The sequence below is a fragment of the Coregonus lavaretus genome, assembly GCF_964263955.1.
Source record: "Coregonus lavaretus genome assembly, contig: HAP1_SCAFFOLD_3441, whole genome shotgun sequence".
NCBI classification, from domain to species: Eukaryota; Metazoa; Chordata; class Actinopteri; order Salmoniformes; family Salmonidae; genus Coregonus; species Coregonus lavaretus.
The window spans coordinates 2,280-27,496 of NW_028162643.1; the positions used below are offsets into that span (position 1 = coordinate 2,280).

The 25,217-nt window shown below is 49.9% G+C and overlaps 1 protein-coding gene across 1 annotated transcript; it reads right to left on the bottom strand.

The window, feature by feature from the left end:
- Positions 1–23,743: 23,743 nt before the first annotated feature.
- LOC311119069 (nerve growth factor-like) lies at positions 23,744–24,583 on the bottom strand (the record flags this gene model as incomplete). The annotated part of the gene is made up of 1 exon (XM_084193821.1): positions 23,744–24,583. One exon carries the CDS (start codon positions 24,581–24,583, stop codon positions 23,744–23,746), a length of 840 nt encoding a protein of 279 aa, XP_084049947.1.
- Between the last annotated feature and the right edge of the window lie 634 nt (positions 24,584–25,217).

Sequence of the window (25,217 nt, forward strand, 5' to 3'; positions counted from 1 at the left end):
GAACAAAGTAGATGTCCTAACCGACTTGCCAAAACTATAGTTTGTTAACAATACATTTGTGTAGTGGTTGAAAAACAAGTTTGAATGACTCCAACCTAAGTGTATGTAAACTTCCAACTTCAACTGTATAAATTAAAGGAGTTATGTTTTGTAGCAATTATTGTGGCCTTTGTGTTTCTCCGATTGCACGATCACGCTAGCAGCAAGTAGATATGGTTGTCCTTGTTCAATAAAGCCATTGGACATTGCAAGATATCTATGTTAACTCATTTCCGCTGGCTTTGAAAAGACTACAGCCTGACGGGAGCCATACGTCCTTGTTCCCACCCTCGAAGGTAGGTTTTTCAAAACGGGGGCGGTACTAGTTTACAGTTTCACCGGAGCAATGTTACCGTGCACTGTCTATCTGAGATTGCTAAATAATTAGCTACAATGGCTGCTTCTGAGGATTCCTCTTTCCAAGAAGAGCTGGACGCCAACATTTAAAAAAATGTTATTTTACATAAGAACATACAGCCCTATTTATTTGAGCCGGAGTACACTGAAGAGGAGTTGAGATGGCGAGAAAAATAATTGCGAGACCAGCAAGCAGGACCAGGACTCAGGAGGCAAAATGACAAACAAGTTGTTTTGCTGGCGGTAGCTAGCTAGCTAGCAATATAAGATCTATTTTTACACGAGGCAGCGTTTGGTGATCGAATCGGCTGCTACTAACACTACAAGGCAAGCTAGCTGTGTATTTGGTCTAACGTTATAGCTAGCTAGCTGTGTATTTGGTCTAACGTTATAGCTAGCTAGCTGTGTATTTGGTCTAACGTTATAGCTAGCTAGCTGTGTATTTGGTCTAATGTTATAGCTAGCTAGCTGTGTATTTGATATACACAAAATGTACTGTGGTCTAACGTTATAGCTAGCTATCTAGCCTCAGTGCCTCTCATTAGGAGCAAAACTGGAGAAATGTTTTGATGATGGCGGAGAGTAAAATAATGACTTTGGCTTGATGACTCATTTAATCTTGGAGTAACTATACCTGTGTGTTGTAGCTAGCTAGCTAACGTGTTTCTGTGAGATTATTCTACCCCATGCTGCTACAGTAGGAATACAGACAGTACACAACGCTTGCCCATTAATTTCTAATAGCGTTTCCATCTCTCACAGACAATACCGCTTGTATACAAAGAAGTTGATGACTCTCAAGAGATGTGAAAGGTCCCATAACATCAATCTCCCCTTGTTTCAAAGTGACTCCGAACACCTCACTGCACCACCCCAAACACACCGTATGCAGGTATTCCCTTTTGTAGAACTGTAGTATTTATTACAGTTGTTAGTAGTATACAGTATTTTCCTTCTATTGTATACAGAATATGTCATATATTTCCATAACTGTTCCTGCATACTGCTGTGTAAACTCAGCTCGTTCTCCAGAGCAAATACAAGCCAGGTCTACCTATTAGTGTGATGAGGTGGTGATGAAGGAGTCAGGCGCAGGACAGTAAATCACAGAATAACAGGCTTTAATCCGCAAAATACAGGTTTACGCAGAAATGCGTCAAACACTCTCCAGGGCACAAAACAGGCACACTGGAAAATACAAGGCACACAGAAGAGAGTGCATTCTGGAGAGAGAAGCGCCTTCTGCATCTAAGCCACAGTCCCCTTCTTCTTGACTCAACATTGAAAATTATACCCAACTCCACAGGAGGTTGGTGGCACCTTCATTGGGGAGGACGGCCTCGTGGTAATGGCTGGAGCGGATGCCATTCCATTCGCTGCGTTCCGGCAATTACTATGAGCCGTCCTCCCCTCAGCAGCCTCCTGTGACCAAGACCTTATCTCCACACATACTGTAGGCCTAAGGAATACTCTCAAACGGTGTCAGGTCCAAAGCAGTAGCCATTTATGGAACACCAATGCAATTTTTAAACAAATGTCATTTCACTTATTTTATCAATTTTATCAAATTGCTTGGTGTGCCAAGGCAAGCTTGCCTTCCGTTGCAGATGCCTGTCTTAGAGTGATGGACTGTGCCATCCTCCCAGGCCTCTGCAATGGATCAGTCCACTGAGACAGGAGCCAATCAGACAGGTGTCTTGTGTGCCATGAAAAAAAAAAAAGTGTGACGGCCAGAATAACAAAATATATATATAAATTGCAGTAACCAACAGCCTATCTACCAAACAGTTGACTAAATGGGGTCAGCCCTACGTTGCGGACTGCTCCATTGACAATTCATTACTTCCGCCGGAACGCAGAGAGTTTGATGTATCTGGGGGACATGAGGCGTGAACATTAACACGCATCGCTCGTGGTTAACACGCATCGCTCGTGGTTCGGTTTTGGAAGGGAGAAATAATAATAACACAAAGGTTAAATAGACCTTTATAGGGTTTAGTGTTCCCACACCGCAGTAGAGTTGGTGTTCCCACACCGCAGTAGAGTTGGTGTTCCCACACCGCAGTAGGGTTAGTGTTCCCACACCGCAGTAGGGTTAGTGTTCCCACACCGCAGTAGGGTTAGTGTTCCCACACCGCAGTAGGGTTAGTGTTCCCACACCGCAGTAAGGGGGTGTTCCCACACCGCAGTAGGGTTAGTGTTCCCACACCGCAGTAGGGTTAGTGTTCCCACACCGCAGTAGGGTTAGTGTTCCCACACCGCAGTAGGGAGGTGTTCCCACACCGCAGTAGGGATAGTGTTCCCACACCGCAGTAGGGTTAGTGTTCCCACACCGCAGTAGGGTTGGTGTTCCCACACTGCAGTAGGGTTGGTGTTCCCACACCGCAGTAAGGGGGTGTTCCCACACCGCAGTAGGGTTAGTGTTCCCACACCGCAGTAGGGTTTAGTGTTCCCACACTGCAGTAGGGTTAGTGTTCCCACACCGCAGTAGGGTTTAGTGTTCCCACACCGCAGTAGGGTTGGTGTTCCCACACCGCAGTAAGGGGGTGTTCCCACACCGCAGTAGGGTTAGTGTTCCCACACCGCAGTAGGGTTGGTGTTCCCACACTGCAGTAGGGTTGGTGTTCCCACACCGCAGTAAGGGGGTGTTCCCACACCGCAGTAGGGTTAGTGTTCCCACACCGCAGTAGGGTTTAGTGTTCCCACACTGCAGTAGGGTTAGTGTTCCCACACCACAGTAGGGTTAGTGTTTCCACACCGCAGTAGGGTTAGTGTTCCCACACCGCAGTAGGAAGGTGTTCCCACACCGCAGTAGATTTAGTGTTCCCACACCGCAGTAGGGATAGTGTTCCCACACCGCAGTAGGGTTAGTGTTCCCACACCGCAGTAGGGTTGGTGTTCCCACACCGCAGTAGGGTTAGTGTTCCCACACCGCAGTAGGGAGGTGTTCCCACACCGCAGTAGGGTTGGTGTTCCCACACCGCAGTAGGGTTAGTGTTTCCACACCGCAGTAAGGTGGTGTTCCCACACCGCAGTAGGGTTAGTGTTCCCACACCGCAGTAGGGTTAGTGTTTCCACACCGCAGTAAGGTGGTGTTCCCACACCGCAGTAGGGTTAGTGTTCCCACACCGCAGTAGGGTTAGTGTTCCCACACCGCAGTAGGGTTAGTGTTCCCACACGCAGTAGGGTTGGTGTTCCCACACCGCAGTAGGGTGTTTTTCCCACACCGCAGTAGGGGGGTGTTCCCACACCGCAGTAGGGTTGGTGTTCCCACACCGCAGTAGGGTTAGTGTTCCCACACCGCAGTAGTGTTAGTGTTCCCACACCGCAGTAGGGTTAGTGTTCCCACACCGCAGTAGGGTTAGTCTTCCCACACCGCAGTAGGGTTGGTGTTCCCACACCGCAGTAGGATTAGTGTTCCCACACTGCAGTAGGGTTAGTGTTCCCACACCGCAGTAGGAAGGTGTTCCCACACCGCAGTAGGGTTGGTGTTCCCACACCGCAGTAGGGTTAGTGTTCCCACACCGCAGTAGGGTTAGTGTCCCCACACCGCAGTAGGTTTAGTGTTCCCACACCGCAGTAGGGTTAGTGTCCCCACACCGCAGTAGGGTTAGTGTTTCCACACCGCAGTAGGGTTAGTGTTCCCACACCGCAGTAGGGTTGGTGTTCCCACACCGCAGTAGGTTTAGTGTTCCCACACCGCAGTAGGGTTAGTGTTCCCACACCGCAGTAGGGTTAGTGTTCCCACACCGCAGTAGGGTTGGTGTTCCCACACCACAGTAGGGTTAGTGTTCCCACACCGCAGTAGGGATAGTGTTCCCACACCGCAGTAGGGTTGGTGTTCCCACACCGCAGTAGGGTTGGTGTTCCCACACCGCAGTAATGTTAGTGCTCCCACACCGCAGTAGGTTCAGTGTTGCCACACCGCAGTAGGAAGGTGTGGACTAGGAGAGGAGGCCACCAGGTTACGGGGGCCATTGGTCAGGAGGGAGAAGGAGAGTGTGGAGGCACGGCGAGAGGAACTGAGTAGGCAGCAGAGGGAGCGGAGGTTAATGAGGAAACCCAGTCCCGCTCCTCGCACCAAGCAAGTGGTGTGTGTCACCAGTCGGGTCCGGCCCATTCCTGATTCCCGTACAAGGCCAGTGGTGTGTGTTCCCAGTACGGTCAGGCCCGTTCCTGCTCCCCGCACTAAGTTAGTGGTGCGTGTTCCCAGTACGGCCCAACCAGTTCCTGCTCCCTGCACTAAGTTAGTGGTGCGTGTTCCCAGTACGGCCCAACCCGTTCCTGCTCCCCACACTAAGTTAGTGGTGCGTGTTCTCAGTACGGCCCAAGACGTTCCTACTCCCCGCACTAAGTTAGTGGGGCATGTTCCCAGTCCGGCCCGACCTGTTCCTGCACCTCGCACCAAGCCTGTGGTGCGCGTCGCCAGCCCGGCCCGGCCTGTTCCTGCCCCTCGCACCAAGCCTGTGGTGTGCGTCGCCAGCCCGGCCCGGCCTGTTCCTGCCCCTCGCACCAAGCCTGTGGTGTGCGTCGCCAGCCTGGCCCGGCCTGTTCCTGCCCCTCGCACCAAGCCAGTGGTGCGCGTCGCCAGCCCGGCCCGGCCTGTTCCTGCCCCTCGCACTAAGCCAGTGGTGCTAAACCTGCACCCACTAACCCTGCACCAACTAACCCTGCACCCACTAACACTGAACCCACTAACCCTGCACCAACTAACCTTGCACCCACTAACCCTGAACCCACTAACCCTGCACCAACTAACCCTGCACCCACTAACCCTGCACCCACTAACCCTGCACCACCCACTAACCCTGCACACACTAACCCTAAACCCACTAACCCTGCACCCACTAATTCTGCACCCACTAACCCTGCACCCACTAACCCTGCACCCACTAACCCTGCACCCACTAACCCTGAGCCCACTGACCCTGCACCCACTAACCCTGCACCCACTAACCCTGCACCCACTAACCCAGCACCACCCACTAACCCTGCACTCACTAACCCTGCACCCACTAACCCTGCACCAACTAACCCTGCACTCACTAACCCTGCACCCACTAACCCTGCACCCACTAACCCTGCACTCACTAACCCTGCACCCATTAACCCTGCACCCACTAACCCTGCACTCACTAACCCTGCACCCATTAACCCTGCACCCACTAACCCTGCACCAACTAACCCTGCACCCACTAACTCTGCACCCACTAACCCTGCACCACCCATTAACCCTGTACCCACTAACCCTGCACACACTAACCCTGCACCCACTAACCCTGCACACACTAACCCTGCACCCACTAACCCTGCACCCACTAACCCTGCACCACTCACTAACCCTGCACCACCCACTAACGCTGCACCACCCACTAACCCTGCACCACCCACTAACCCTGCACCAACTAACTATGCACCCACTAACTCTGCACCCACTAACCCTGCACCACCCATTAACCCTGCACCCACTAACCCTGCACCCACTAACCCTGCACCACCCACTAACGCTGCACCACCCACTAACCCTGCACCAACTAACCCTGCACCCACTAACTCTGCACCCACTAACCCTGCACCACCCATTAACCCTGCACCCACTAACCCTGCACCCACTAACCCTGCACCCACTAACCCTGCACCCACTAACCCTGCACCCACTAACCCTGCACCCACTAACCCTGCACCACCCACTAACCCTGCACCACTCACTAACCCTGCACCACCCACTAACGCTGCACCACCCACTAACCCTGCACCCACTAACCCTGCACCCACTAACCCTGCACCACCCACTAACCCTGCACTCACTAACCCTGCACCCACTAACCCTGCACCATCCACTAACCCTGCACCCACTAACCCTGCACCACCCACTAACCCTGCACCACCCACTAACCCTGCACTCACTAACACTGCACCAACTAACCCTGCACCCACTAACACTGCACCCACTAACCCTGCACCCTCTAACCCTGCACCCACTAACCCTTCACCACCCACTAACCCTGCACCACCCACTAACCCTGCACCACCCACTAACCCTGCACCCACTAACACTGCACCTACTAACCCTGCACCCACTAACCCTGCACCCACTAACCCTGCACCACCCACTAACCCTGCACCCACTAACCCTGCACCACCCAATAACCCTGCACCCACTAACACTGCACCACCCACTAACCCTGCACTCACTAACCCTGCACCCACTAACCCTGCACCACCCACTAACCCTGCACCACCCACTAACCCTTCACCACCCACTAACCCTGCACCACCCACTAACCCTGCACCCACTAACCCTGCACCCACTAACCCTGCACCCACTAATTCTGCACCCACTAACCCTGCACCCACTAACCCTGCACCCACTAACCCTGCACCCACTAACCCTGCACCCACTAACCCTGAGCCCACTGACCCTGCACCCACTAACCCTGCACCCACTAACCCTGCACCCTCTAACCCTGCACCACCCACTAACCCTGCACTCACTAACCCTGCACCCACTAACCCTGCACCCACTAACCCTGCACTCACTAACCCTGCACCCACTAACCCTGCACCCACTAACCCTGCACTCACTAACCCTGCACCCATTAACCCTGCACCCACTAACCCTGCACTCACTAACCCTGCACCCATTAACCCTGCACCCACTAACCCTGCACCAACTAACCCTGCACCCACTAACCCTGCACGCACTAACCCTGCACCACCCATTAACCCTGCACCCACTAACCTGCACCCACTAACCCTGCAATCACTAACCCTGCACCCACTAACCCTGCACCCACTAACCCTGCACCCACTAACCCTGCACCCACTAACCCTACACCCACTAACCCTGCACCACCCACTAACCCTGCACCACTCACTAACCATGCACCACCCACTAACCCTGCACCCACTAACCCTACACCCACTAACCCTGCACCACCCACTAACCCTGCACTCACTAACCCTGCACCCACTAACCCTGCACCCACTAACCCTGCACCACCCACTAACCCTGCACCACCCACTAACACTGCACCCACTAACCCTGCACCCACTAACCCTGCACCCACTAACCCTGCACCCACTAATCCTGCACCACCCACTAACCCTGCACCATCAATCAATCAATCAATTTTATTTTATATAGCCCTTCTTACATCAGCTAATATCTCGAAGTGCTGTACAGAAACCCAGCCTAAAACCCCAAACAGCTAGTAATGCAGGTGTAGAAGCACGGTGGCTAGGAAAAACTCCCTAGAAAGGCCAAAACCTAGGAAGAAACCTAGAGAGGAACCAGGCTATGAGGGGTGGCCAGTCCTCTTCTGGCTGTGCCGGGTGGAGATTATAACAGAACCATGCCAAGATGTTCAAAAATGTTCATAAGTGACAAGCATGGTCAAATAATAATCAGGAATAATTCTCAGTTGGCTTTTCATAGCCGATCATTAAGAGTTGAAAACAGCAGGTCTGGGACAGGTAGGGGTTCCATAACCGCAGGCAGAACAGTTGAAACTGGAATAGCAGCAAGGCCAGGCGGACTGGGGACAGCAAGGAGTCACCACGGCCGGTAGTCCCGACGTATGGTCCTAGGGCTCAGGTCTCTCAGTTGGCTTTTCATAGCCGATCATTAAGAGTTGAAAACAGCAGGTCTGGGACAGGTAGGGGTTTCGTAACCGCAGGCAGAACAGTTGAAACTGGAATAGCAGCAAGGCCAGGCGGACTGGGGACAGCAAGGTGTCAGCATGCCCGGTAGTCCTGACGTATGGTCCTAGGGCTCAGGTTCTCAGAGAGAAAGAGAGAACGAGAGAATTAGAGAGAGCATACTTAAATTCACACAGGACACTGGATAAGACAGGAGAAGTACTCCAGGTATAACCAACTAACCCCAGCCCCCCGACACATAAACTACTGCAGCATAAATACTGGAGGCTGAGACAGGAGCGGTCCGGAGACACTGTGGCCCCATCCGAAGAAACCCCCGGACAGGGCCAAACAGGAAGGATATAACCCCACCCACTCTGCCAAAGCACAGCCCCCGCACCACCAGAGGGAAATCCTCAACCACCAACTTACAATCCTGAGACAAGGCCGAGTATAGCCCACAGAGGTCTCCACCACAGCACAAACCAAGGGGGGGCGCCAACCCAGACAGGAAGATCACGTCAGTAACTCAACCCACTCAAGTGACGCACCCCTCCTAGGGACGGCATGAAAGAGCACCAGCAAGCCAGTGACTCAGCCCCTGTAACAGGGTTAGAGGCAGAGAACCCCAGTGGAGAGAGGGGAACCGGCCTGGCAGAGACAGCAAGGGCTGTTCGTTGCTCCAGAGCCTTCCCGTTCACCTTCACACTCCTGGGCCAGACTACACTCAATCATATGACCTACTGAAGAGATAAGTCTTCAGTAAAGACTTAAAGGTTGAGACCGAGTCTGCGTCTCTCACATGGGTAGGCAGACTGTTCCATAAAAATGGAGATCTATAGGAGAAAGCCCTGCCTCCCGCTGTTTGCTTAGAAATTCTAGGGACAATTAGGAGGCCTGCGTCTTGTGACCTAAGCGTACGTATTGGTATGTACGGCAGGACCAACTCGGAAAGATAGGTAGGAGCAAGCCCATGTAACGCTTTATAGGTTAACAGTAAAACCTTGAAATCAGCCCTTGCCTTAACAGGAAGCCAGTGTAGGGAAGCTAGCACTGGAGTAATATGATCAAATTTCTTGGTTCTAGTCAGGATTCTAGCAGCCGTATTTAGCACTAACTGAAGTTTATTTAGTGCTTTATCCGGGTAGCCGGAAAGTAGAGCATTGCAGTAGTCTAACCTAGAAGTAACAAATGCATGGATTAATTTTTCTGCATCATTTTTGGACAGAAAATTTCTGATTTTTGCAATGTTACGTAGATGGAAAAAAGCTGTCCTTGAAACAGTCTTGATATGTTCGTCAAAAGAGAGATCAGGGTCAAGAGTAACGCCGAGGTCCTTCACAGTTTTATTTGAGACGACTTTACAACCATCAAGATGAATTGTCAGATTTAACAGAAGATCTCTTTGTTTCTTGGGACCTAGAACAAGCATCTCTGTTTTGTCCGAGTTTAAAAGTAGAAAGTTTTCAGCCATCCACTTCCTTATGTCTGAAACACAGGCTTCTAGCGAGGGCAATTTTGGGGCTTCACCATGTTTCATTGAAATGTACAGCTGTGTGTCATCCGCATAGCAGTGAAAGTTAACATTATGTTTTCGAATAACATCCCCAAGAGGTAAAATATATAGTGAAAACAATAGTGGTCCTAAAACGGAACCTTGAGGAACACCGAAATGTACAGTTGATTTGTCGGAGGACAGACCATTCACAGAGACAAACTGATATCTTTCCGACAGGTAAGATCTAAACCAGGCCAGAACTTGTCCGTGTAGACCAATTTGGGTTTCCAGTCTCTCCAAAAGAATGTGGTGATCGATGGTGTCAAAGGCAGCACTAAGGTCTAGTAGCACGAGGACAGATGCAGAGCCTCGGTCTGACGCCATTAAAAGGTCATTTACCACCTTCACAAGTGCAGTCTCAGTGCTATGATGGGGTCTAAAACCAGACTGAAGCATTTCGTATACATTGTTTGTCTTCAGAAAGGCAGTGAGTTGCTGCGCAACAGCTTTTTCTAAAATTTTTGAGAGGAATGGAAGATTCGATATAGGCCGATAGTTTTTTATATTTTCCGGGTCAAGGTTTGGCTTTTTCAAGAGAGGCTTTATCACTGCCACTTTTAGTGAGTTTGGTACACATCCGGTGGATAGAGAGCTGTTTATTATGTTCAACATAGGAGGGCCAAGCACAGGAAGCAGCTCCTTCAGCAGTTTAGTAGGAATAGGATCCAGTATGCAGCTTGAAGGTTTAGAGGCCATGATTATTTTCATCATTGTGTCAAGAGATATAGTACTAAAACACTTAAGTGTCTCTCCCGATCCCAGGCCCTCGCAGAGCTGTGCAGATCCAGGACAGCTAAGCCCTGGAGGAATACGCAGATTCAAAGAGGAGTCCGTAATTTGCTTTCTAATGGTCATGATCTTTTCCTCAAAGAAGTTCATGAATTTATTACTGCTGAAGTGAAAGCCATCCTCTCTTGGGGAATGCTGCTTTTTAGTTAGCTTTGCAACAGTATCAAAAAGAAATGTTGGATTGTTCTTATTTTCCTCGATTAAGTTGGAAAAGTAGGATGATCGAGCAGCAGTGAGGGCTCTTCGGTACTGCACGGTACTGTCTTTCCAAGCTAGTCGGAAGACTTCCAGTTTGGTGTGGCGCCATTTCCGTTCCAATTTCCTGGAAGCTTGCTTCAAAGCTCGGGTATTTTCTGTATACCAGGGAGCTAGTTTCTTATGACAAATGTTTTTCGTTTTTAGGGGTGCAACTGCATCTAGGGTATTGCGCAAGGTTAAATTGAGTTCCTCAGTTAAGTGGTTAACTGATTTTTGTCCTCTGACGTCCTTGGGTAGGCAGAAGGAGTCTGGAAGGGCATCAAGGAATTTTTGTGTTGTCTGAGAATTTATAGCACGACTTTTGATGCTCCTTGGTTGGGGTCTGAGCAGATTATTTGTTGCGATTGCAAACGTAATAAAATGGTGGTCCGATAGTCCAGGATTTTGTGGAAAAACATTAAGATCTACAACATTTATTCCATGGGACAAAACTAGGTCCAGAGTATGACTGTGGCAGTGAGTAGGTCCAGAGACATGTTGGACAAAACCCACTGAGTCGATGATGGCTCCGAAAGACTTTTGGAGTGGGTCTGTGGACTTCTCCATGTGAATATTAAAATCACCAAAAATTAGAATATGATCTGCTATGACTACAAGGTCTGATAGGAATTCAGGAAACTCAGAGAGGAACGCTGTATATGGCCCAGGAGGCCTGTAAACAGTAGCTATAAAAAGTGATTGAGTAGGCTGCATAGATTTCATGACTAGAAGCTCAAAAGACGAAAACGCCATATTTTTTTTTGTAAATTGAAATTTGCTATCGTAAATGTTAGCAACACCTCCGCCTTTGCGGGATGCACGGGGAATATGGTCACTAGTGTAACCAGGAGGTGAGGCCTCATTTAACACAGCAAATTCATCAGGCTTAAGCCATGTTTCAGTCAGGCCAATCACATCAAGATTATGATCAGTGATTAGTTCATTGACTATGACTGCCTTTGAAGTGAGGGATCTAACATTAAGTAACCCTATTTTGAGATGTGAGGTATCACGATCTCTTTCAATAATGGCAGGAATGGAGGAGGTCTTTATCCTAATAAGATTGCTAAGGTGAACACCGCCATGTTTAGTTTTGCCCAACCTAGGTCGAGGCACAGACACAGTCTCAATGGGTATGGCTGAGCTGACTACACTGACTGTGCTATTGGCAGACTCCACTAAGCTGGCAGGTTGGCTAACAGCCTGCTGCCTGGCCTGCACCCTATTTCACTGTGGGGCTAGAGGAGTTAGAGCCCTATCTATGTTGGTAGATAAGATGAGAGCACCCCTCCAGCTAGGATGGAGTCCGTCCCTCATCAGCAGGTCAGGCTTGGTCCTGTTTGTGGGTGAGTCCCAGAAAGAGGGCCAATTATCTACAAATTCTATCTTTTGGGAGGGGCAGAAAACAGTTTTCAACCAGCGATTGAGTGCTGAGACTCTGCTGTAGAGCTCGTCACTCCCCCTAACTGGGAGGGGGCCAGAGACAATTACTCGATGCCGACACATCTTTCTAGCTGATTTACACGCTGAAGCTATGTTGCACTTGGTGACCTCTGACTGTTTCATCCTAACATCGTTGGTGCCGACGTGGATAACAATATCTCTATACTCTCTACACTCGCCAGTTTTAGCTTTAGCCAGCACCATCTTTAGATTAGCCTTAACGTCGGTAGCCCTGCCCCCTGGTAAACAGTGTATGATCGCTGGGTGATTCGTTTTAAGTCTAATACTGCGGGTAATGGAGTCGCCAATGACTAGGGTTTTCAATTTGTCAGAGCTAATGGTGGGAGCCTTCGGCGTCTCAGACCCCGTAACGGGAGGAGTAGAGACAAGAGAAGACTCAGACTCAGACTCCGACTCGCTACATAATGGGGAAAACCGGTTGAAAGTTTCTGTCGGCTGAATGAGCGACACCGGTTGATCATTCCAACAGTATTTCCCTCCAGAAGCCATGAGAAAGTTGTCCGGCTGCGGGGACTGTGCGGGGGGATTTATACTAACGTTACTATCTGTACTTACTGGTGGCACAGACGCTGTTTCTTCCTTTCCTACACTGAAATTACCCTTGCCTAACGATTGCGTCTGAAGCTGGGCTTGTAGCACAGCTATTCTCGCCGTAAGGCGATCGTTCTCCTGTATATTATGAGTACAGCGACTGCAATTAGAAGACATCATGTTAATGTTACTACTTAGCTTCGCCTGTTGAAGATGTTGACGAACCATGTCCAGATAAAGCGTCCGGAGTGAAAAAGTTGAATGAGGGAAAAAAGTTGCGATGGAAAAAAGGAAAATAAAATAAAGTTGGCAGCAAAAACGCACAGGAAAATGACTCTTCTGTCTTCTGTCTCGGGATAAAACGTCCGGGGTTAAAAAGTTGAAAAAGTTTAACGAAAAAAGATGAGTGAGGACAAAACTAAAAAGTTGGTAAATTTGTTGAACACAGAGATTGATTAAACGTTTATTAAAAGTAAAACGTGAATAGTTTGGCAGGTAGCCAAGTAGCAGCAAACAGCACAGCAGCACGGAGACAATGCGGAAGCGAGTCAGTCGGTCAGCCAATCGGAACCACCCACTAACCTTGCACAACCCACTAACCCTGCACCCACTAACACTGCACCTACTAACCCTGCACCCACTAACCCTGCACCACCCACTAACCCTGCACCCACTAACCCTGCACCACCCAATAACCCTGCACCCACTAACCCTGCACCACCCACTAACCCTGCACTCACTAACCCTGCACCCACTAACCCTGCACCCACTAACCCTGCACCCACTAAACCTGCACCACCCACTAACCCTGCACCCACTAACCCTGCACCACCCACTAACCCTGCACCACCCACTAACCCTGCATCACCCACTAACACTGCACCACCCACTAACCCATGCACCCACTAACCCTGCACCCACTAACCCTGCACCCACTAACCCTGCACCCACTAACCCTGCACCACCCACTAACCCTGCACCACTCACTAACCCTGCACCCACTAACCCTGCACCACCCACTAACCCTGCACCCACTATCCCTGCACCCACTAACCCTGCACCCACTAACCCTGCACCACTAACCCTGCACCCACTAACCCTGCACCCACTAACCCTGCACCCACTAACCCTGCACCACTCACTAACCCTGCACCACCCACTAACCCTTCACCACCCACTAACCCTGCACCACCCACTAACCCTGCACCCACTAACCCTGCACCCACTAACCCTGCACCCACTATCCCTGCACCCACTAACCCTGCACCACCCACAAACCCTGCACCCACTAACCCTGCACCCACTAACCCTGCACCCACTAACCCTGCACCACTAACCCTGCACCCACTAACCCTGCACCCACTAACCCTGCACCCACTAACCCTGCACCACTAACCCTGCACCCACTAACCCTGCACCCACTAACCCTGCACCCACTAACCCTGCACCACCCACTAACCCTGCACCACTCACTAACCCTGCACCACCCACTAACCCTGCACCACCCACTAACCCTGCACCACTAACCCTGCACCCACTAACCCTGCACCACTAACCCTGCACCCACTAACACCCCCAATTTACTTTACTATTTCTTTATAGTCCTTTTTTTTTCACTGACTCTATGCACACTTACTAGACTCTACCCACACACTCACACACACTACACTGACACTCCGACACACACACACACACACACACACACACACACACACACACACACATACAAACACACAAACTGCAGAAGCTCACACTCACAAAACACACACACACACACACATGTATATTGACGCTACACGAAACACGCTGCTGCTACTCTGTTTATTATCTATCCTAATTGCCTAGTCACGTTTATCCCTGCCTACATGTACATATTACCTCCGCTACCTCAACTACCTTGTACGCCTGCACATAAGGGTAGGTACAGTGAGGGAAAAAAGTATTTGATCCCCTGCTGATTTTGATTTTTTTTTTAAAAATGTTATAAATTGATTTGCATTTTAATGAGGGAAATAAGTATTTGACCCCCTCTCAATCAGAAAGATTTCTGGCTCTCAGGTGTCTTTTATACAGGTAAAGAGCTGAGATTAGGAGCACACTCTTAAAGAGAGTGCTCCTAATCTAAGTTTGTTACCTGTATAAAAGACACCTGTCCACAGAAGCAATCAATCAATCAGATTCCAAACTCTCCACCATGGCCAAGACCAAAGAGCTCTCCAAGGATGTCAGGGACAGGATTGTAGACCTAGACAAGGCTGGAATTGTCACGCCCTGGCTCTGGGGACTATTATATGTTTAGCCAGGGTGTTAGTTTCTATGTGTAGTGTCTATGTTTTGATTTCTATGTGTTCTTTTCTAGATCGTGTGTTTCTGTGTTGGCAGGGGTGGTTCCCAATCGGAGGCAGCTGTGTCTCGTTGTCTCTGATTGGGAACCATACTTAGGCAGCCTGTTGTGCACTTGTCATTTGTGGGATCTTGTTCCGTGTAGGTTTGGGTTTATGACCGAGGACTTCACGTTTCGTTTTGTTGTTTTATTGCTGTGTGTAAAGTACTCAATAAAAGATGTACGCATTTCACGCTGCGCCTTGGTCCACTCATTACGACGATCGTGACAGAAGATCCCACCATAACAGGACCAAGCAGCGTGTCCAGGAGCAGACAGCCTGGACTTGGGAGGAGATCTTGGACGGGCAGGGATCCTGGACTTGGGAGGAAATCCAGGCCGGAATGGATCGCAGTCCGTGGGAGGAGACGGTGGAGGCGCGCCATAGAGAGGAGCAGCGGCGCCAACCGTGCCGACGTTGGACACGCAAGAGGCAACCCCAATAAAAAATTTGGGGGGGGCACACGGCATGGACGACGGGGCTGCTGGAGGCAGCTACAGGGCGAGTTTGTGGATTAGGGGAGGAGGCCACCGGGTTTGGGGGGCTGGAAGGGAGGTTGGCGGAGCCTAGAGGTAGAGCAGAGCCAACTCCCCGTACTCAGGCTAGGCAGCGTGAGACTGGGCAGGTTCCGAGGTATGCGGAGCTGCGTACTGTGCCGCGAGTGGTCCGGCACAGTCCTGTACGTCCTGTGCTAGCACCACGCACGTGTTGTGCTAAGGTGGGCATGCAGCCAGGACGGAGTGTGCCGGCTCAACGCTCGTGGCCTTCAGTACCCCTCCTCGGTCCCGGATATCCTGCGCCAGTGCCACGTGCTGTAGTGCCAGTACGAGTACACAGCCCTGTACGTCCTGTGCTGATGCCTCACACAGAGTGTGTAAAAATAGCCATTCAGCCAGGACGGGTTGTGTCAGCTCTTCGCTCCAGACCTCCAGTCCGTCTCCACAGCCCGGTCCGGCCTGTTCCTGTTCCCCGCACCAAGCCTGTGGTGCGCGTCGCCAGCCCGGCCTGTTCCTGCCCCTCGCACCAAGCCTGTGGTGCGCGTCGCCAGCCCGGCCCGGCCTGTTCCTGCCTCTCGCACCAAGCCTGTGGTGCGCGTCGCTAGCCCGGCCCGGCCTGTTCCTGCCCCTCGCACCAAGCCTGTGGTGCACGTCGCCAGCCCGGCCCGGCCTGTTCCTGCCCCTCGCACCAAGCCTGTGGTGCGCGTCGCCAGCCCGGCCCGGCCTGTTCCTGCCCCTCGCACCAAGCCTGTGGTGCGCGTCGCCAGCCCGGTCCGGCCTGTTCCTGTCCCTCGCACCAAGCCTGTGGTGCGCGTCGCCAGCCCGGTCCGGCCTGTTCCTGCTCCCCGCACCAAGCCAGTGGTGCGCGTCGCCAGCCCGGTCCGGCCCGTTCCTGCTCCCCGCACCAAGCCAGTGGTGCGCGTCGTCAGCCCGGTCCGGCCCGTTCCTGCTCCCCGCACCAAGCCAGTGGTGCGCGTCGTCAGCCCGGTCCGGCCCGTTCCTGCTCCCCGCACCAGGACAGTGGTGCGCGTCGTCAGCCCGGTCCGGCCCGTTCCTGCTCCCCGCACCAGGCCAGTGGTGCGCGTCGTCAGCCCGGCACAGCCCGTGCCTGTTTCACCGGTGCCTGGTCAGGTACCGGTCAGCTGCTCCACACCGGAGCCTAAGCAATCCGCTCCACCGATGTCCAGTCCAGCTCCAGCCAGTGGGGCCAGACCAGACCAGGGGCGCTACGGGGGGGTTGTTAGAGGGTGGTGGTCACGCCCGGACCCTCCCCTGTTGGGTTTAGTTGCCGCGGTCGCAGTCCGCACCTTTGGGGGGGTGGGGGGGGTACTGTCACGCCCTGGCTCTGGGGACTCTTATATGTTGAGCCAGGGTGTTAGTTTGTATGTGTAGTGTCTATGTTTTGTTTTCTATGTGTTCTTTTCTAGATCGTGTGTTTCTGTGTTGGCCGGGGTGGTTCCCAATCGGAGGCAGCTGTGTCTCGTTGTCTCTGATTGTGAACCATACTTAGGCAGCCTGTTGTGCACTTGTCATTAGTGGGATCTTGTACCATGTAGGTTTGTGTTTATGACCGAGGACTTCACGTTTCGTTTTGTTGTTTTGTTGCTGTGTGTAAAGTACTCAATAAAAGATGTACTCATTTCACGCTGCGCCTTGGCCAACTCATTACGACGATCGTGACAGGAATGGGCTACAAGACCATCGCCAAGCAGCTTGGTGAGAAAGTGACAACAGTTGGTGCGATTATTCGTAAATGGAAGAAACACAAAATAACTGTCAATCTCCCTCGGCCTGGGGCTCCATGCAAGATCTCACCTCGTGGAGTTGCAATGATCATGAGAACGGTGAGGAATCAGCCCAGAACTACACGGGAGGATCTTGTCAATGATCTCAAGGCAGCTGGGACCATAGTCACCCAGAAAACAATTGGTAACACACTACGCCGTGAAGGACTGAAATCCTGCAGCGCCCGCAAGGTCCCCCTGCTCAAGAAAGCACTTATACAGGGCCGTCTGAAGTTTGCCAATGAACATCTGAATGATTCAGAGGAGAACTGTGTGAAAGTGTTGTGGTCAGATGAGACCAAAATGGAGCTCTTTGGCATCAACTCAACTCGCCGTGTTTGGAGGAGGAGGAATGCTGCCTATGACCCCAAGAACACCATCCCCACCGTCAAACATGGAGGTGGAAACATTATGCTTTGGGGGTGTTTTTCTGCTAAGGGGACAGGACAACTTCACCGCATCAAAGGGACGATGGACAGGGCCATGTACCGTCAAAACTTGGGTGAGAACCTTCTTCCCTCAGCCAGGGCATTGAAAATGGGTCATGGATGGGTATTCCAGCATGACAATGACCCAAAATACCCGGCCAAGGCAACAAAGGAGTGGCTCAAGAAGAAGCACATTAAGGTCCTGGAGTGGCCTAGCCAGTCTCCAGACCTTAATCCCATAGAAGTTCTGTGGAGGGAGCTGAAGTGGTGTTCTAAAGCCTATTACCAGTGGTGCTCTAAAGCCTATTACCAGTGGTGTTCTAAAGCCTATTACCAGTGGTGTTCTAAAGCCTATTACCAGTGGTGCTCTAAAGCATAAACACCATGGGACCACGCAGCCGTCATACCGCTCAGGAAGGAGATGCGTTCTGTCTCCAAGAGATGAACGTACTTTGGTGTGAAAAGTGCAAATCAATCCCAGAACAACAGCAAAGGACCTTGTGAAGATGCTGGAGGAAACAGGTACAAAAGTATCTATATCCACAGTAAAACAAGTCCTATATCGACATAACCTGAAAGGCCGCTCAGCAAGGAAGAAGCCACTGCTCCAAAACCGCCATAAAAAAGCCAGACTACGGTTTGCAACTGCACATGGGGACAAAGATCGTACTTTTTGGAGAAATGTCCTCTGGTCTGATGAAACAAAAATAGAACTGTTTGGCCATAATGACCATCATTATGTTTGGAGGAAAAAGGGGATGGCTTGCAAGCCGAAGAACACTATCCCAACCGTGAAGCACGGGGGTGGCAGCATCATGCTGTCGGGGTGCTTTGCTGCAGGTGGGACTGGTGCACTTCACAAAATAGATGGCATCAAAATGATGTGGATATATTGAAGCAACATCTCAAGACATCAGTCAGGAAGTTAAAGCTTGGTCGCAAATGAGTCTTCCAAATGGACAATGACCCCAAGCATACTTCCAAAGTTGTGACAAAATGGCTTAAGGACAACAAATTCTGAAAAAGCGTGTGCGAGCAAGGAGGCCTACAAACCTGACTCAGTTACACCAGCTCTGTCAGGAGGAATGGGCCAAAATTCACCCAACTTATTGTGGGAAGCTTGTGGAAGGCTACACGAAACGTTTGACCCAAGTTAAACAATTTAAAGGCAATGCTACCAAATACTAATTGAGTGTATGTAAACTTCTGACCCACTGGGAATGTGATGAAAGAAATAAAAGCTGAAATAAATCATTCTCTCTACTATTATTCTGACATTTCACATTCTTAAAATAAAGTGGTGATCCTAACTGACCTAAGACAGGGAATTATTACTAGGATTAAATGTCAGGAATTGTTAAAAACGGAGTTTACATGTATTTGGCTATGGTGTATGTAAACCTCCAGCTTCAACTGTACATATTTATTTATTGTTGCATGGCGTCAGTGAGATTTGAACCTATGACCTTCTGTTCTCTATTCAAGGTTATTGCGCAACATTTCTAAAGGCTAGGCTATGCTTCTATGCTACTAATGCTTCTATGCAATTGTGTGAGAAAACAGAGTTTTGATGGCCCCCACATAAATCGAATTAGCATAATACCAAAATCCCCATAAAAATCGGTCAGTTTTTATTTTACCTTTATTTAACTAGGCAAGTCAGTTAAGAACAAATTCTTACCTACAATGACAGCCTACAACGGCCAATTGTGCGCCGCCCTATGGGACTCCCAATCACGGCCGGTTGTGATACAGCCTGGAATCGAACCAGGGGGTCTGTAGTGACGCCTCGAGCACTGAGATGCAGTGCCTTGGACCGCTGCATTAGACCGCTGCCTTGGACCGCTGCATTAGACCGCTGCCTTGGACCGCTGCATTAGACCGCTGCCTTGGACCGCTGCATTGGACCGCTGCATTAGACCGCTGCCTTGGACCGCTGCATTAGACCGCTGCCTTGGACCGCTGCATTAGACCGCTGCCTTGGACCGCTGCCTTGGACCGCTGCCTTGGACCGCTGCCTTGGACCGCTGCATTAGACCGCTGCCTTGGACCGCTGCATTGGACCGCTGCCTTGGACCGCTGCATTAGACCGCTGCCTTGGACCGCTGCGCCACTCGGGAGTTTAAGCTAGCGATCTCTGTTTTTTTGCATTGGAGTACTGACAGAGCTAGTACTGAAATTCCCACCTCAGAAACACATGGTTCTCAGAACGTTAGTGTGGTAGCTGGGCAGGTTGTGTAATCAACATTATTTTGACACCAACCACCACACTTAATATGTTATGAAATCTGTTGTGAATGTATTGTAATGCTTTTTAAAAATGTATAACTGCCTTAATTTTGCCAAGTCATGTTTCCAAGTAACCAGCTTTGTTTCATTCATTTCTCATGAGATGTCAAATAAAGAGCACCAGATAGCTGTTGTTATATGTAAAGGTCTCCATCTTGTTATATGTAAAGGTCTCCATCTTGTTATATGTAAAGGTCTCCATCTTGTTATATGTAAAGGTCTCCATCTTGTTATATGTAAAGGTCTCCATCTTGTTATATGTAAAGGTCTCCATCTTGTTATATGTAAAGGTCTCCATCTTGTTATATGTAAAGGTCTCCATCTTGTTATATGTAAAGGTCTCCATCTTGTTATATGTAAAGGTCTCCATCTTGTTACTTGTAAAGGTCTAATGGCTAAATTAAGTAGTGGACACATGTAATAACTGAGGGCAGTGGTGTCGCGTGGTTGAGGTTGTGTTTGTGGTTGAGGTTGTGTTTGAAGCCTGATGAAGAAAACCATAGCTCTTTTTTTTTATTTATATTTAACTAGGCTTATATTATATAAACGTATATTTATTTAACCTTTATTTAACTAGGCAAGTCAGTTAAGAACAAATTCTTATTTACAATGACGGGCCAACACCGGACCAATTGTGCGCCGCCCTATGGGACTCCCAACCACGGCCGGTTGTGATACAGCCTGGAATCGAACCAGGGGGTCTGTAGTGACGCTTCAAGCACTGAGATGCAGTGCCTTAGACCGCTGCGCCACTCGGGAGCCCAAACCTTAACTGAATTAAAACCTAAACTTAACCCTTTGAGTTGTTTCTGTTTTAACCCTGTGACCACGCGAAATGAAACCTGTTCCCTTTCCTGTCTCCCGCTTAAAGGAAAATTCCACTCAAAAACGATATTTTGGTATTTGTTTAATCAGTCCCAAAACGCATCATACTGTATTTTTAAAGTTGTATATCTTTGAAAAACTCTCACACTCTCCTCTCTCTCTCTCCCTCTCTCTCTCTCTCCATACCTACACCCCATACTCTCTCTCTCTCTCTCTCCATACCTACCAATCATACTCTCTCTCTCTCTCTCTCTCTCTCTCTCCATACCTACCCCCCATACTATCCTACTCTATCTCTCAATTCAATTCAAATTCAATTTAAGGGTGTTCTTCACTGGTTGCTCTTTTCTTGTGGCAACAGGTAACACATCTTGCTGCTGTGATGGCACACTGTGGTTTTTCACCCAGTAGATAAGGGAGTTTATCAAAATTGGATTTGTTTTCAAATTCTTTGTGGATCTGTGTAATCTGAGGGAAATATGTGTCTCTAAAATGGTCATACATTTGGCTGGAGGTTAGGAAGTGCAGCTCAGTTTCCACCTCATTTTGTGGGCAGTGTGCACATAGCCTGTCTTCTCTTGAGAGCCAGGTCTGCCTACGGCGGGCTCTCTCAATAGCAAGGCTATGATCACTGAGTCTGTACATAGTCAAAGCGTTCCTTAATTTTGGGTCAGTCACAGTGGTCAGGTATTCTGCCACTGTGTACTCTCTGTTTAGGGCAAAATAGCATTCTAGTTTACTCAGTTTTTTTGTAAATTCTTTCCAATGTGTCAAGTATTTATCTTTTTATTTTCTCATGATTTGTTGTCCTGGGGCTCTGTGGGGTCTGTTTGTGTTTGTGAACAGAGCCCCATGACCAGCTTACTTAGGGGACTCTTCTCCAAGTTCATCTCTCTGTAGGTGATGGCTTTGTTATGGAAGGTTTGGGAATCGCTTCCTTTTAGATGGTTGTAGAATTTAACATCTCTTTTCTGGATTTTGATCATTAGCGGGTATCGGGCTAATTCTGCTCTGCATGCATTATTTGGTGTTTTTCGTTGTACACTGAGAATATTTTTGCAGAATTCTGCATGCAGAGTCTCAATTTAGTGTTTGTCCCATTTTGTGAATTATTGGTTGGTGAGCAGACCCCAGACCTCACAATCATCTCTCTCTCTCTCTCTCTCTCTCTCTCTCTCTCTCTCTCTCTCTCTCTCTCTCTCTCTCTCTCTCTCCCTCTCTCTCTCTCTCATACTCTTGTCCTCTCGCTCCCTTTCGCTCTACCTCCTCCCTCACTCTATCCTCCCCCTTTACTTTCCCCTCCTCCCCCTCTCTCCTTCCATAACTTCTTCTTGTGTTCTCACCCCCTCTTTCCCTCTCTCATTCTATTCTCCTGCCAAAATCACAACTATTCTCCCTTCTTCCTTCTTCATACGCCCCGCCGCTCAAATAGTTCTACAGCTGCACCATCGAGAGCATCCTGACTGGTTGCATCACCGCCTGGTATGGCAACTGCTCGGCCTCCGACCGCAAGGCACTACAGAGGGTAGTGCGTACGGCCCAGTACATCACTGGGGCCAAGCTTCCTGCCATCCAGGACCTCTATACCAGGCGGTGTCAGAGGAAGGTCCTAAAAATTGTCAAAGACTCCAGCCACCCTAGTCATAGACTGTTCTCTCTGCTACCGCACGGCAAGCGGTACCGGAGCACCAAGTCTAGGTCCAAAAGGCTTCTTAACAGCTTCTACCCCCGAGCCATAAGACTATTGAACAGCTAATCATCGCTACCCAGACTATTTGCATTGCTCCCCCCCCACCACCTCTCTTACGCTGCTGCTACTCTGTTTATTATCTAATAATAATAATATAATATGCTTTTTTTTATGCCTTTTTTTTTTGTGTATGGGTGGTCCCGGGGATCGAACCCACTTTAATAACTCTACCTACATGTACATATTACCTCAATTACCTTGACTAACCTGTGCCCCTGCACATTGACTCTGTACCAGTACCCCCTGTATATAGCCTCCCTACTGTTTTTTTTTTTTACTGCTGCTCTTTAATTATTTTTATTTTGTATTTTTTACTTAACACTTTTTTTCCCCGGAAGGCTCCGTTCACACCAGTGTTCCAAGGTCTCCAAGGTGACAGGTATACCGGTGTTCTAGGAGAAGCTTGGTGATCCATCTCTCCTGGAGGGTGTATTATGCTGGGTCAACACGGCCAGGGTGAGATTCCACCTCCCAGACGCGCACACACACAGACACACAGACACACACACACACACACACACACACACACACACACACACACACACACACACACACACACACACACACACACACACACACACACACACACACACACACAAACACACACACACACACACACACACACAGACACAGACACAGACACAGACACACAGACACAGACACAGACACAGACACAGACACAGACACAGACACAGAGGAGGCAGGAGACAGGAGGCAGGAGACAGGAGACAGGAGACAAGCATGTACTGAAGTGTTTAATAAATAACAGCATCATCATCAACAACAACAACAAAAAGTTGCATTCATGATGTATATATACACTTATTTAATATATATTCGACTGTAAAAACTATAAATATAACATGCAGTCTTCATAAATTAGAAGAACCAGGAATCTGACTGAGGTAGGGCGGGGGGAATGGGAAGAGGCTGGTCGGGTACAGGTGAGTGTGTCTGTGTGTGTCTGTGTGTGGGAGTGGAGTATCAGGGGGACTGTATTTGTAATACATCTGTAGTGGCTGTTTCAAGGATGTTTACATGTCTGACTGTGCAATCAGTGTTTGTTTTGTCTTTGTGTGTGTGTGTGTGTGTGTGTGTATTCCGTATGTGTGTGTGTGTGTGTGTATATATGGGTCAGGGTTCATGGTCCATAGTCCTAGGGGTTGAAGGTCAGTGCCTCCAGGACTTGCGGCTGAGGACACACACACACGCTGCGTTGATGCGTATCAGCCTCCATGCTGTCTGCTCCTTGAACTTGGTGAGCGCGCGCACGTAGGTGTGTGTGTTGGTGCAGTAGGAGTTCCAGTGACGGCTGTCGATGCCGCGGCACCCTGCTTTGGCCCCTCCCCCAGCCCCAGCTCCCCCCCACGGGGTTGTGGCCGCGCGGCAGGTGGTCTCGTAGAAGAACTGTTTCTTCCGGACGTTGTCTATCTTCACCTCTGGTAGAACCTCCACCTCGTTGCCTGCGATGTCCGTGGCCTTGGTCAGGTTGCCCAACCACACGTTGATGCTGTCGCACACTGAGTATTCTCCCCTGTGCACAGGCTGCCCCCCCGCCCTCCGCCTCACCCTCACCCCTCCAACCTCCTCTTCGTCCCCTGTCTCCCCCCCCAGGCCGTGGTGAGAGGGGGGTACGTTGCTGAAGACGACGCGCGGTGAGGAGCGGTATCGCCGCTTGCTGAACCGTTTGGGGTCCACCTCCGGGATGGAGGGAGTAGAGGAGGAGCCTGTCTCAGAGAGTCCCAGGGAAGAGCTCCGGTCCTGGGGTAGAGAGGCTGGCCTGTGGGCATGTCTGGTCCGGCTGGGTCTCTGCTGAGTCTCCTTGCCTGCTGCTGGCTGCTCCTGCTGAGCTGACACTGAGAGGCGGGCCGTCCGCTGCTGTTCTGCTCTGCCATTGGCCGCTGTGTGGTGTTCTGCACTGTAGTTGGCTGCCACCGGGCCCAGGGCCCCTTCCATATTCAGTACAGCCTGGATGCCGATCAGCAGGAGCACCAACAGCAACGACCTCATGGGCACACGTCCTGTCAACAACAACACATGTCCTGTCAACAACAACATTATCAACATCAACAACAACATCAACACACATTCTGTCAACATCAACACATGGCCTGTCAACGTCAACACACGCATGTCAACATCAATACATTTCCTGTCAACAACACACGTTTTGTCAACAACAACACACGTTCTGTCAACAACAACTTTATCAACATCAACAACAACAACAACATCATCGGCAGATACTCTACACGACCACGTTCTGCATACGAAGACGGACTGATCGAACAGCCAATAGAAAGGTAAAAGCGAAATGCCTACCCAGCCGGGCTCAGAGAGGAGAATGAGAGCGAGATAGAGCATGGTTGCACACCAGATATACAGTGGCTTGCCAAAGTATTCACCCCCCTTGGCATTTTTCCTATTTTGTTGCCTTCCAACCTGGAATTAAAATTGATTTTTTGGGAGTTTGTATAATTTGATTTACACAACATGCCTAACACTTTGAAGATGCAAAATATTTTTTCTTGTGAAACAAACATGAAATAAGACAAAAAAACAGAAAACTTGAGCGTGCATAACTATTCACCCCCCAAAGTCAATACTTTGTAGAGCCACCTTTTGCAGCAATTACAGCTGCATG